Source organism: Epinephelus moara, chromosome 22 (genome assembly GCF_006386435.1).
Source record: "Epinephelus moara isolate mb chromosome 22, YSFRI_EMoa_1.0, whole genome shotgun sequence".
In the NCBI taxonomy this organism is placed as follows: Eukaryota; Metazoa; Chordata; class Actinopteri; order Perciformes; family Serranidae; genus Epinephelus; species Epinephelus moara.
Genome location: NC_065527.1, coordinates 14,079,965 through 14,094,667, shown reverse-complemented (window position 1 = coordinate 14,094,667; position 14,703 = coordinate 14,079,965). Strand labels below are relative to the sequence as shown.

Below are 14,703 nucleotides of genomic sequence, written 5' to 3'. Positions count from 1 at the left end.
CCCCATGGGAAGAATTTTGAGGAAAGCACAAGCTGTTTAGTTGTTTGAATATGTACTGAGAACTCAAACACACTGGCACAGAACACTCTGAATAATAGTGTTTTCTTACATGTGAACTTTGTATCTTATGCAATAAAAGCCACTCAGTAAAGGCCTTGTAAAAGTCCTTCTTTGCATGTTTTCAGTAGTGAAACCTGAATGAGGAAAAAAACTCAATCTTTTGGAGTCTATTGGGGTTTTTCAATAGTGGCTCCAGATCAACAACTTGAAATCTGCGTCAACATTCACTTATCATGTCTTGGCGCTGGTCTTGTTCTGTGAAACTCTCCCAGCTCGTTTTCCCACCTCTCCCACTCAACTTAAAGCATTAACTCCCACCTATACAACCAAAGCTCAACTTCAATTTCATGCACATTAAGTCAGAAAAACGCATTACAAACTTTGAAGTTTTAATATATTTGTATTTACATACAAAGAAACAATAAAAAAATGTAATAAATGACAATAAAACTCTCTGGAGAAACTCAAACAATGACTTTCTTGACTAAAAATGAATGTGAGCAGAGAACCGACCACTGATTGCTGGTAACACTCCATTTTACAGCCTGATTTTCCTGCTACTTACCAGTAACTCAGTTAGTGCTAGGTAACATTGGGATTAATCTGTAATCTTTACTGCACATACACTGAGCTGATTCTTAAACTTACTTAAAAAAAAGGGTGTAAAATTAAGTGTCACCATTATGTAATAAAACCCAGTTTACATTCCCCTTCGACCATCACTCAACAGGAAAAACAGGTTATCGCTGCTGCAGAAAATGAAGAGGGAAGGAAGGATGCAAGTCACAGAATGAAGCAACAGTTGCAGAGTTCTTTGCTCACACTCAACATGGATGCATCAAAACGTCTAAAAATTAAGACATCTATTGCATGTGAACAAGAACTATCTCAAACTTAAGAGTTCTGTTGATATAGACATGCTAATTCAAAATGTTCCCCTCAGAAACACCATGATGAATCGCACACCGTCAATTATCGGAGGGAAGCTGAACGCTGAGAGAAGGAACTTAGTATCGGCCTGCAAAAAGAAAACATGAACATTACTAAAAAAAAATTCAATCTGCTTTCAACAGACATCAAGGTACACAGACGCAGTTAGGCTTTCTATTGTATGCATTTCTCTTCATACTTACGTGGGCTGTAGGAGCGAGACCGTGAGCGTGACCTGTATCGACTGTAGTAGGGTGATGGAGAACGCCTGCGACTGCAGAGCGACAAGGCAAATTTAATTAATTTACTCCCACGTATAGATGTAAGATTGACTGTGGACTCTCAAATTATAACTCACCTGTACCTATAGTCATACTCGTCGCATCTGTCGTAGCGGTCATAGCCGCGGTCATAATACGAGTCTCTCCCCCTCCTGCTGCTGCTGCTGCTGCTGCTGCTTCCGCCGCCATTGCTGTTGAAACAAGAACAAGGCCATGACATGCAGGCATCTTATCTCTTGAGAAACACAACACAGTCTCACAGCTGATATAAGTTGTTACAAATCAGGGTTGTGTTTGAGGAGATGATGCACAAGTAAGCTCTGCCACCTCAACATTACACCAACCCGGTTTTTGTTTCACCCCTGATGGCTTAAGTGTACATTTATGTTTCTTCGAGACTTCAACCATGTGATGAATATTCACAAGAGGTACAGGAAACGGATGAGCAACACTTGACAATAGTGTTGGTCTTACTGTGTTGGTCGGCCCATGTAGATTCCTGGTGTGGGGGTATGAGCACGTTTAGTGATGGAATAATCCACTCTGATGCGCCTCCCGTCCAGCTCCATGCCATTGGCTCGCTCCATTGCCTGAAGCACACAGGAGGGAGGAGAAGACAAAGATGTTATCAACTATTGTAGGCTTTTAGGTGCAAATCATTTATTTTACAAAAGCCCACCTACATTACACATCGTAACCCCCTTGCTTCAAGATGCATGACTGCAAAGGGAGGGAATTTGTGGCAATGCAGACACCTAGTGGCGCTTTTATGTAATCACAACTAAATTTTAAAAAAGGCATTATCTGTAGTGGGGGACCTTTGAACCTGCATGTACTAATACTATGAAAACAAAGTGCCCAACAATCTGTAGCTGGCTGTATAGAAATGAAGAAGTCACAGTTTTTTAAGTGAAATAGTAAAACAAGTGGTAAAGGGCAAAAATCTATACTTGGATTAGACTTAAGACTTTATTATACAGCTTTGTTGAATACTTGAGTCTGATAATCTGTAATAAGCAGGATAATGTACAGCCAGCGGGTCATTGTAAAGTCAGGAATGACTGAAGTTCTGCATCACCCTGCCAAGGTTATTTTTTCAATGATGACTTGCTCACTGTACGTTATCCCTTGCATGTAGCTTAACGTCCATACTCTTCACTCCTGGTTCTCTGGCCCTACAGCCATGACACTGAAAGACGGCATTTCTCTGAAAACGTATTTGTATGATTTCATGTGACAAATAATAAATAATAAATCCTATCAGTCATCTCAATCAGGGAATTTTTTTACACTTCAGAAAGGGACCGATTATGCTTTTACAAATTTAGTCTTACTTGTAGTGTTACAGTGACGGATGTTTATATTAAACGTGGCCTATGTTTCAAATAATGACGTAACTGTATGTTTAAGTAATCCTTGTGAGCAAAATGTCAGGTTTCAGACTGTTCAGAAACTCCTTTGCAACAGTTCTTTCTTCTCTAGCAACGATATGACGCTATAGGGTGCCATATATTTTATATGATCATCTGTTCTAAAAACAGTAATGCAAGCGTTCACATTACGTAGCCTACACTGGTATGCAAAGCTACAAGCAAACAATGTTGTAAATTCCTCCTTGAATTTAATCATATTCCTGCTTAAGTATTTATTGGGGATTTTCCAAAATCAATTAAGTGCCACTATTCTCTGTTACAGCCATTTCTTGGCTGCAATGCAGAGACATCAAGAGAGGGAAGACCTGGAAATGCAGACCAATCAGAGCAGACTACATTTTGTGAGAGGAGGCTTAAAGGAACAGGTGCAAAACAAAGCCTTCTCAGAGAGAGGGTGAATACTGGTGTTCCAGCAGTATGAAGACAATAAAGTGTTTTTTGATCATTAAACATGCGAAGCATGTTTAAGTAGAAACCCTTCATACACGCATAACCCTGAAAATGAGCATAATAGGTCCTATTTAAACACCCAATTAATGCGATTCAGAAAACAAATGATTCCCTGGGACCAGGACTGAAGATCATTAGACATCTAACCAGTGAACAAAACCACAAACATCCCATACCTCTTTGGAATCCTCCAGTCTCTCAAAGTAAACAAAGGCGAAGCCACGGGAGCGACCCGTGCGCTGGTCGTACACCACATTGACCCCCGCCAAAGGACCGTAGCGCGAAAACACCTCCCTCAGGTCACGCTCTGTGGTGTACAGGCTCAAGCCAAACACCCCCAAACATGTGCTGGGGTCAGGGTTTGCCTGGAAGGTTCAACATAAGGGTTAGAGTTGGTGGTGTGGTTTACCACATCTACCCGTCGCATGATTTGCATACAAAATCCATTTAGTGGACTTAGTATGCAGAACATGCTTCCTCATGCACACAGCAGCATTTTACATGTTTAACGCACTGAACACAGGGACTGTAGAGGGCTGTCTCTCCATGTAAGCACAGAAAATACAACACCAAGAAAATATTATACACACATTTATTTATATAGAACATAAAAAACCCTCCTCATGTGTATATTGGGGGCTTCATCTCTTTTCTTTCATTGTTTTAGGAGATACAACTTTTCTGTTACGTTATTACTTTTACAACTAAGGCAGTTATTGAGTTTAAGAGTTCAAAATTTAGGAATATATATACATTTTCACAACGGGGTACCAAAACCTCCCTCCAAGAATCTCCAGCAGTACCCACAGTAAATGCTCAGTGGGTAAACTGTGACAGCTTTAATAACCCCTTAAACAGCTTTTTAAAAAAGATGCTCCTGTGAGAATTACACGCGTCCAAAATCATTTAATTTGCTTTCTGCTTACTTTGAAAATCTTACTTAATTCCTGCTTTTCATTATCACATGGACCTCTTAAAGCAGCAGTGCTGCAAGAAGAGCATTGTTTTATTCAATACTAACTGCCCTTATTCCTAAACATCAGCATTTCCATGTGTAAAATGTAATTTATCAAACATATTTAAAGTTTTAGAATGCATTAACTTAAAAATTATACTTAATATTGTCACGATGAAACCCATACAGCACATTATAACTAAAACACATGTAAACATCATATACACACTCTTTGAAATTATCTACATACAAAAACCATGTAATAAAACGAACACAGTAATTTCAATGATGAAACCAAAGAATCAAAGTTATATTTGATCTCCGGTAGGTTATATTTATATCTTAATCCCTCATCCAGTACTACACTGGGAGCAGCACCTTTGACCTACACACAAACATATGTCCGAAGGTCCACATACCCTAACATCAGCATCTCCGCCATGACTGTATGCTTCTTTTGTGAAGTCATTGCTCTGTTGATATAATGAAAGGAATGGGGGGTTAATGAAAGGGGTTATTAAAGGTGTGGTTTCCCACAGCATTAACCACAAGTGTCAAAAAAAGGGAAGAAAAAAAAATTACACTTCCATACAAGTAAATGAATGTGAAATTCAGTTGCCCTTGACAAGTGTATACGTCACCAACAAAATGACTATTTACATACCAAATATTCACATTTGTGTTACCTTGAATTCCTGAAGAAAACGTTTTTTCTCACATGTCTATGGTGAATGACGAATCCAAAAATGGCAAACATTGTTAATTAATTTCAGTACACAGGGACCAGGCTTAACAAAACCATATAAATATGTTACATTCACTAAAAGGACCAAAAGTGAAACTTAGCTACGCTTTCACTTTTAGTCCATTCAGAAATTGCAACATGTTTTCGGAGCACAAAGCATTACAACTGGATTCATGAGACTTGATTATTCGGTACAAGTTGTGTTGACAGTTTGTACACAGATATTTTGATATAGTTTTGATTTAGTTAAAAGTGGTCCCTATCTACTTCAATTATCAGCAATGTTTGCCGTTTTTGAATTCTTCATTCCCTGGAAGAATGAAAGTTTTCTTTGCAAATTCAAGCTAACACAGCATGAGTATTTGATATATGAATGTTCAGTTTGTGGGTGAAGTATTCCTTCCAATCATATAATCCTTGTAAAATATGTTTAAAAATTCAACTTGAATCAATGCACAAAACATTTTAAACACATTGTGTTTAACACATTTAAGTCATTTTGCCTGCTATAGCCACTGTGACCTGTCAAAGTAAAGATGACAAAGTATTGAAACAATGAGAAACTGAAAACAGAAGCGCGTTTTTGGGAGATAAGCCGAGTGATTGTCAAAGAATGTAACAGCTTTAAATAGAGGTTTGTGTATGTACAATTCACTTATATGTTTTTACACTCACAGGCACTTCCTTGTCAAAAAAAAAAATCTGAATGTGTTCAAAATGTCAGTACTAACACCCTATAAATGTGTGTAAGCATACACAAAGTATCCTCTGGTTCTCTTTCAACAGCCTACTGTACTTTGCCCTATCTTCAGATCTCATCAAACTCACCCTGCTGCCAGTGTGACGGCGCCTGTTCGACATAGGGGAAGTGCTCTGGCTCCTCTTGCGTCGGTACTCTGGACTGTAGGAACGAGAGCGGGACTTCCTCCGGCGGGAGTAGGACCGAGAGCGTGAGCGGCTATAACGGCGGTTAGAGTGCCGCCTAGAACGAGACCTGAAAAGAATTGGGCAGAGGAGGATTGGCATTAATTTAATGGCACACAAGGCTTGACAATGTTATGGAATTTAATCATTGATAGAAAAGGAAAGGAAAAGTTAAAGCACCCTGGAACTGACTGACATATTTCAGCCTCCTATGAGCATTTCTTTGTTTGTAAAATGATGTGATCATTAAATGACAAAAACATACCTAGATTTTGACCGAGAGTGGGATCTGGACTCAGAGCGTTTGGAGGCCCGGGCTGGGCTCGGGGAGCCAGACCTGCTCTCCGACTTAACCCGAGCTGGACTCCCACGATCCGATTTAGATGGGGAGCGTGACCCCTGTTGCCACAGCAGCATGTTAACAACATTCTCATGGACAAATGCATGTATTTCTACACACAACAAAACTATCAAGCCTAGTAGTAAGATGTGGTAGAGTATGTTGGACACATACAGTACACCTGTCTAAAATGTACAGCTTAAGTACTGTGGAGGAAAGGGTTAGTAATCTTATAATTCCAGTAGATAAATGTTTGTTTACAATGTGGCCTATTAATAAACATATATATACATATATCAAATATACATGACAGGCCTATATCCAAGTCCACCTGGGTCATCAAGGGAAAAGTAAAACATGCATTTTCATGTTACAGTATGAGAGCATAGTAAAGAAAAGACATTTGTGACACAAACAGTATATTTACTTAACCTAGGGACACATTCATTCTTCCAGATTCTTTACACGCTACTCCCTTCTCTCAGGTTTTCTATCCTTCTTCATTCTTCTTTTTTCAGTTTTCTCATTTTCTGATTCCAGGTCTGTTTTCCTCTCTTCACCCAAATTGACACCAGTTTCATTTTAGCCATTACACTGCAAGCGCTTCTATCTGACACCATTCTTCCGTCACACTTCCTCCCTTTCCACTTCTATGTTCTGCTCTGTACATGTTTTCATTAGCCTTCTTTTATCTTGAAAATTTTCTTCATCATTCTTGGATAAAACTCTTCAAATCCTTCACGATCAATAACCTTAATGAAAAAAGAACATTCAATAAAATTAAGATCATAGGTTTAAGAGAAGGAGAATATTTTAAATGAAATGAAAAAGGAACACTGAATGCAGTACAATTACATTGATGCCACATTACGTTTTATAATTCAGAAATTATTAAAATTAGCAGAGTTACAACAGTTTAAGCTTCATTGTTACAAGTGAAGAGCTTAGATACATGTTGTAGCAATGTTTGAGCCTGAAAGCAGGAAAGGAAGAGATGCTTGGGACTAAAGTTACTTTTGATATAACGTAAATCTAGATCAGGAAATACAAACACCCAGGCTGCCAAGGTGCAAGAATGACTGAAGCAGTAATATCCGCACAAAAGGACGATATACAAACGTCCTGGATAGCTTGTATTTCATTTAATTTGCAAATGAGTCAGGTGCAATACAATTAACTGACAAAGATAGGGGACATGTGTAAATACTAAGGTCTAACCAGGGTGATTCTTTAGCTAACAATAATTAGCATGCTAGTTAGCTACCATTGTAGGAGGCTGGTTGGAGCAGTTGGGCACCGTTCGTGTAAAATTAACGGTACTTTCGAGGACATTGTTGATTTAATACAAAACCAGAACACTTTCCGCGTCTAAAGTAACGTTAGCCAACAAAGCATGTAACGCCAAAGCCAAGGGTGAGCTATTAATTTAGCGTTGGCACAAAGTTAGCTAATATATTAGCTACATTAGTGGTCAATTCGCCTACAGTGTTCTTAACCGACAGACACACGGAAGAAAAAAAGGAAGAGATTTATTTAATATCTTTCGATGTAACTACTTACCCGTCCTCCATAGTGTCCATCCTCAATATCACTCATTGTTCAGTATAGCTAATACAACCGAGTATTTTGATGGAAACAAACAGCACTGAGGGTTTTATGCAATGTTTAATTCTGCCCGGTTATTAGCTAGAAGATGGCGCGCGTGAAGTGGGTGGTATGTTTATGTGCTGCAGAATCCTACGTCACGTCCGGTGTGGTCTCCCACAAAGTTAGTGTACTTGAACGTCTCATTGAAAACTTCTCAATGGTCTCTGATGATCAGCTGTGGAAGCAGAGATACAGCATCAAAAATCACCTGCATTTAAAATTTTAACAAGGAAAACTGTGCATTGTAAAGAACACCCCCTTTTAATGTTAAATGTGGCTTGTACTTTATATGTTATTGAAAGAATATTAATGAAACATTAAGTCAGTATGCAGTATTTACATATTGAATTAGGTTGAAATGGAGCTAGTCAAAACCAAGCTATACTGTTGTAAAGCTAATCTGTAATAATAAATCATATTGTATGAGATGATTGTTTTCTTATATGTAAAAACCTTATCTGCAAAGCAGTGGTGCCCCAAGAAATCTTTCACAGGGGTGGCAGATGGGGCCACTAAAGTTTTGGGGTTACTTTGCTAGTTGTAAACTATGTCAATGTGGAGCGTTAAGGAATTGCATACTGATATAATTTGGTTTCTGATTTTACAGTCATTATAATTAATTATCTGGTGTGCATAGACTAACACTGATACAGTTAACATTTATTTAACACCTCAGGGATCAATAAAGTATTTCTGATTCTGATTCTGATTTATATTTCACCACAATCATGTTGTGTATCCATAAATGTTAGGGGATTCATTGTCCTTCAAACAGACTGGTCGTTATTTAAAAACACAAATAAGGGCGTCCACTAGGCCACCTGGTAGAAAAGGCACCCCATGTAGAAAGGTTGTCTTTGCAACAGTGGCCTCGGGTTTAAGTCCAACCCACCGCCCTAAGCTGCATGTCATCCCCCCCTCCACGCTACATCTGTCCTCTCAAATAATGGCAAAAAGAAGCCCCCAAAATATTTAAAAACACAAATATAGAGCTTTAATTTGAAGGCGTACGTTGGTCGTAAGGACCAAAACATATTCTGGGAACAAGCCTTTGCAAGTTTGGGGCTGACCCATGGGTACCCAGAGGACTCATTTTCATTCGGATATCTACTTATATATAGAATTTGGAGCTTTATTTAGCCCCCTTTCCAACAAGCTGTGCTGACATGACTGGTACCAATAGATGCCTTGGGCTGTCTTGTTTCACAAAATACCACTAACTCTGTGCTTAGCTCACAAAATGTGTGCACCACAGCCTCTTAAAGACAGCTGCATCGGCCTCCAATTATTTTTGTCAGGAGGACCAGTGGGGTGGTCAGCAGCTGTATAAGGGGGGCCATCACTGCTAATAAGTAACTATAGTTACTTTATTTGACAACTCTCAAGTAAATGTAATGGAGAGGGGGTATAAAATGGCATTATTAGAAACCCTCAGGTAAGTTTAAGTGCCTCAAAGTTGTACTTGAGTACAGTCCTTCAGTAGATGTTACGTTCCACAACTGTAAATTAATTATAGTCTTGAGGCACACAATGTCACAACTACAATCTCCTGAATGACATTAGCCACAATTTCCAATCACATTTAATACATAGCAATAAAACTGATTTGAATAAGAGTATATGTTTTTCCATAAGGTGGATTTATTAGTAAAGCTATCTCACAGCAGCTGACTGGGTCACCATCTTTTCTACTTAAGCAATTTGAAGCAAAGTACATTTATGGCATTACTCATGGTAGACATAGTTAAACCAGTTTGATCATTCAGTCCGGAGGCCTTCTCATATATTTAAGTGTGAGCAACAGCATGAAGCATTTTCTCCCTCATATTTTAGTATGCCACCCACATTGACTTTGTTTCATACAATCCCCAAGTAGTATTGGTAAAAGTATTGCCCCTGCTGCACAAAGTCAACAAGTTAATGAGCATTATGTTGTGCAAATTAAAGATCTTCTTCCTCTGGACGGGAGCCAGAGTATCTCAGCAGGAAGGCTGGAAGAATGGATATTCCAGAGCCTGACGTCCACCCTCTTAAAATATCCCTTAAGTCAAAGTTGGATGAGCCCAGTATTTTTAGAAAATCTCTATAGAGTCACAGTGCAACATGAACCCTGAACATGTGTAAGCAGTAGGTCAGCCATCTTAACAGCACGAAAGGGCTTAAGAGTGACTACACAGTACAATCAATCTGCTACACACGTAAGTTATAACATTTCTCAACACTGGGCAAGGGAATCGTTGGATTTAAACTGAGACAAAGCACACACACACACACACACACTCCTGTTTACAGTGGCAATTCGGCATCATCTCATCAAATTCTGCATAAACCTCAAACTGTCTTGCAGCAATTGTAAATACACAATTATACTGCCTGCAGATGGAGTGCAAATAACATTCTTTGGATTATCTCTTACAGGCGAGCTATACAGTTTAATTATTCTTATTGTTAAAACTATGTGTAAGCTGAAAGTAGAGTCTCATACAGTAATTAGCAACTGCACCAGCTAAAACCTGACAAACAGCTATTCCTAACTATCATGAGTTGTACTGTTTAGATCAGCATTTTGATATATTTAAGCAGTATTGTAAGGTGGTTTATAATGTTGATAGAGGAGCATTTCAAGCCTTTTTATGATAAAGCATGTGAGAATCTGGTTCGGTTCCAAGAGTATTTATAGGTCTCTGCATTTGCTCAAACAGTCGTAAGATTCAAATGTGGCTTTATAAAACAAATGCTAAAATCTAAGCCAAATAAAATCAGCAATGCAAATATAAAAAAATGTGCTGGATAGTCTTGGTAAAAAATAAATAAATATCAGCATATGATAGGACAGAGCATAAAGAAGTCTTTCTTCCCTCTGAGTCGGCTGAAAATTTCTGAGAAGCATCCCGAATTTGAAGTTTCTGGATGTCCATATGTCTCCCTATTGCTTTTCATTTGTCTGATGTTGTTACATCAGTGATAAATGCTGGGAAAGTGTAATGTGCTAAACAAGAAAAAAAAGAATCAATCCATCTATCACACATACACTCCTTGATGCGGCCGAGACCGTTTACGGATGTGCGGGTGAAGGCGTGACGTCCCTGGGTGGCTGCCAGCTATCTCATGCTTTAAGGATTTTTGTAGGGCGACGGAAGCAGAGGCAAGGACGCCCCCTGCTGTGTGGGAGGTGTTAGTGGAGGAGGCATTGACCACCAACTCGATTTTCCCCTCCAGTTTGACCAGCCGCGTCAGAATGTCATCCAGTAGCACAGCGATAGTCCTCTTCAGATCAGCTGCATGTGCATGTGAGAGGGGAGGAGAAGGGGAGGGAAAAACAAAAAATCAATGCTTGAGTGTGAACTATCAAAACTATGAAACACACAATGTTCACGTAGGAGTAAGCAAGTAATTGCATGTGCAGGAAAGAGAGAAGTTAACACATACATTGCATATTCTTCTGAAACGCTTACCATAACCTGCCATGGAGGTTCCCTGTGGCCCACCTGGTGAGTTCTGGTTCTCCTCTGTCAGGACCTTGACGTATCGCCGGCTGAGCTCCAGGATCTGCTCACGTAGCTCGGCACTGCTTTGATGGCGAGGCTGCTGCACGGTGTAGCGCAGCAGCATAAGTCCCCACGCCAGGCCAAACACCAGCAGCAGCACACTCAGCTTTTGGGACATGTTCCTCCGCATGAGTGTACCCAGCATGGTACAGGGGCGGCAAAGGAAAGAGGAGCTGAAGAGACCCGGTCTGAGGCTGAGGGTCTTTTCTTGGGTGCAGATATACCAATAAAATTATAAGTAGAATGATAATTATTAGTTGATTCCTGCGGGGAGATTCGTTTTTCTACTGTCTTCTACAGAGAGGTCAAAGCCCCCTGCAAAGCATTCCTAGAGCTGGTACGGATTCAGTGCCTTTCTCAAGTGAACTCCAGCAGAACTCATGCATGCATTATACCCATACAGCTGAAGACATTTCTCTAACTGCTCAAGGCATCGTGCCCCTCCTAAGAGGAGATGAAAAAGTGTTGAGCAACAGCCGAGGCCAGGAAGTCGAAACAGAAGGAAGCTGCTGCCCACAGACACCGGCAGTCAGAGCTTTTTGGAGAGGTGCTTTGGTTGCAAGACGTCTAACACCAAATCATAAATGTAGGCTGGGCATTCAGGCAGGGGGTCCGCAGGCATTGTTGGCTACCTTGGAGAGGTATACAAATATAGACAGAAAATACATAATTAATAAGATGAGAGAAACACAGAGAGACATTTGTTATTACCATCTTTTAGAAATTATTTTAACAGAGATTGTTCTGCTCTCCTTTTTTCATGATTCCTACATTTTCATTGTGCAATGCTGCAAGCCTGCAACAAAAACTCATTCTACTGTACACCAAAACACTCACAGGGTCCTTTCTGCAGCCCTTCTGTAGCTTCTTCAGAGCCCTGTTGAGCATTGTGGTTTTTATTCATAATGGCTGTGCGGATTTCTGGGTGGATGCACTAAGATTTTCCACCAGACACACAAACACCACTGCATGTGCTGGATGAGGAACAAAATACGCCTCATCATTATTGGCAAGGCACTGGTGGCTACATCAAAGTGGCTTCCTAAACTATTTAGCTATTATTAAAGGCAGATTTCTTTGCTGTTTTGGGTCAGGGTGCATAATAGCCCACTCACCCACAAATGTTTTTCGGCCCTCTTCTACCAGAAACCTGATTACCAGTTTAGATTTCATGGGACCCATTCTGCAGCTTCAGACAGGAGGCACAGCAGAAGCATAGAGGGCATTCATCCTCTAATCCCACCTCAACAATAGTTATTTGACTGACAAATAGCCCATGAGTGCACGGCACACATGCAGGGGGAAATTAGGTGATCGTTTCTCAGTTTTCGCTACTTTTGTCACCGAGTTCATTCTCCGCTCTCTCTCTCTTGGGTGTGGGAGTGTCACTTCCTATTGAGGTTAGAGAGGGGACAGTGACAGAGGGAATAAATTATGAAAAGAAAGGTAACAGAATCCGATTAGTGATGCTTCCCAGTCCCTATCCACACACAAACATGTCCTTCCTGTGACCTGGACGCTACTGATGAGCAGCAGGCCAAGAGCTTGGGAGGAAAGATAAAGCAAGGTGTAAAGACTTGATGAGAGTAACAGCTGAAACCGAAGAGGAAGCAAAACACAAATATGCAACTGCCATTGCCAGACGGAGCGAGACAACTCTGCCACCCACTTCAGGCATGTCTTAGTTTCTTGTCTAAAAAAGCAGCTGGAAACTATTTGAGCATCACATCCTGAACATTAATCATTTTCCTATTTTAAAATAAATGTATAGCAGCCTTATTCATATAGTATTTATAATGCCAATTTTAACCGTTCACCAAAACACTGTGCACTTAAAAACGAAACGCACGATGCTTGTTACAAAGGGACATTATGCACAATCAAGTATAGATAATATTTCAGGCTGGAGTTTAAACTTTCTGTGGAAGGTCCTAACAAATAACATAATCCAGCTCCAGGGAAGAAACTAATAAACCTTAAGGATGATTCTCTGTGACTCCCATGTGTCACGCAACAGATTACATCCATCTTGCTTAATCGTGGTACTGACAATCAGAAGATTTCTGGTATTCAGACACTGTCCTTGTCCTTACTGTCATGTCAGGCTATTCACCAGGCCTGATCTTTGTTCCATGGAAAGACACACTATTTAGACCATGGCTTCAGACAATGAATGTTCCACTTGTATGGAGGACTGTTTAGACACAGTGTACCTAACGGGGGGATTGACAATGATAAGGCACATACTGTCATCTAAAATACCTAATCTAGGAGGTTAAATATTCACCACAGCAGCTGTCACATGTATTTCAACAGCTGGCAGGCTGAGCAATAGACTGCACTGTGGAGAATACTACCATGTTATTACAGTCAGGGTGGAGAAGATAAAAGATATGAATACTTAGACGTATGGTATGACACTGCAACTGTGACTAAACACACAGAGTCCAAAACACAGATTGATGATTTAGCACACATGACTTGTGAAATGATTAGACAGAGGCAAGTTAGATGTGTTCATAAAAAGTAAAGTAACGTTAACCAGCACACAGACCACGAAAGCTTACAAATTACAGATGCTCGATCTCAGATACTTAGTTTCAAGACATTTTCACCCCAAATATATATTTAAAGTAATTGTTAGCAGCCGCTCAAGCTCAGTTGAAGGAGCTACAACTCTACTAACATTTCATGTTAACGCTAGCTCGACGTGTTGGGTCGTGAAGCTCAAACTTGCCTGCCAACAAAAAAGCAAAATATTAACTGCAAATCTTAACAAACACAGATACTTCACCTCAGCGGGTTGTCCGAGAAGCTACCTTGAGATTGAAGCAGACGTTGACGGGCTCCAGAGGAGCAGGGACGAGGCGCCTGAGAGCTCCAGCTGCTACCTCTGGCTGACACTGAATGATGCTTGTTGTTTGGCAACCCTGGGCTGTCGTTGCTGTCGTTGGGGGAAATATCTCGAGCGGTCCGCTGTCTCCGTTAAAAAAAAAGATTATCTGCCGGTATTCACGTTGAGCTGTCGGTTCACTCTGACAGCCATCTCGACTTCCAACTCCGCGGTTTCCTAAACAACGAGCTCCTGGCAAGCAGAAGTCGGTAGCTAGAATTCCAAGCATGCAACTGTGCAGACTGTCATGGTTCCCCTGAACGTCTACTAACTGCGTCATTACTGCGGCATTGTGGGAAATGTAGTCCTACGGCCCGTTCTCTCGAATTAACGCAATGACGAAAGCAATAATTTGAAGGAAAGGTAATATTATATGCATTTTAATGGTTAACCGTTAAGACAAAGAGTTATACAGTTTGAATTAAAACAATAAAACAAATTCCTAAAGTGCTAACAGCTACAGAAACGATAAAGCCGTTGAAACTAGTAAAGTTTGG

General features: G+C 40.2%; 2 protein-coding genes across 4 annotated transcripts; both read right to left on the bottom strand.

The window, feature by feature from the left end:
• Nucleotides 1-440: 440 nt before the first annotated feature.
• tra2a (transformer 2 alpha homolog) lies at nucleotides 441-7,819 on the bottom strand. 2 transcript variants are annotated; one of them, XM_050035295.1, is made up of 9 exons: nucleotides 7,679-7,819; nucleotides 6,044-6,177; nucleotides 5,683-5,848; nucleotides 4,529-4,582; nucleotides 3,331-3,519; nucleotides 1,746-1,861; nucleotides 1,349-1,462; nucleotides 1,194-1,264; nucleotides 441-1,078 (listed from the first exon to the last, which is right to left on the bottom strand). In XM_050035295.1, exons 1-9 carry the CDS (start codon nucleotides 7,712-7,714, stop codon nucleotides 1,068-1,070), a joined length of 891 nt encoding a protein of 296 aa, XP_049891252.1. In that variant the 5' UTR covers nucleotides 7,715-7,819; the 3' UTR covers nucleotides 441-1,067. The 2 variants fall into 2 exon arrangements, with proteins under 2 accessions (XP_049891252.1, XP_049891253.1); XM_050035296.1 differs by having other exon boundaries at nucleotides 1,355-1,462.
• A 2,603-nt stretch (nucleotides 7,820-10,422) lies between these two features.
• ccdc126 (coiled-coil domain containing 126) lies at nucleotides 10,423-14,476 on the bottom strand. Of its 2 annotated transcripts, none has more exons than XM_050035298.1 (3): nucleotides 14,108-14,476; nucleotides 11,221-11,945; nucleotides 10,423-11,043 (listed from the first exon to the last, which is right to left on the bottom strand). In XM_050035298.1, the coding sequence occupies exons 2-3, from the start codon at nucleotides 11,456-11,458 to the stop codon at nucleotides 10,787-10,789; spliced, it is 495 nt and encodes a 164-aa protein (XP_049891255.1). In that variant the 5' UTR covers nucleotides 11,459-11,945; nucleotides 14,108-14,476; the 3' UTR covers nucleotides 10,423-10,786. The 2 variants fall into 2 exon arrangements, with proteins under 2 accessions (XP_049891255.1, XP_049891256.1); XM_050035299.1 differs by having other exon boundaries at nucleotides 14,133-14,476.
• Nucleotides 14,477-14,703: the final 227 nt, after the last annotated feature.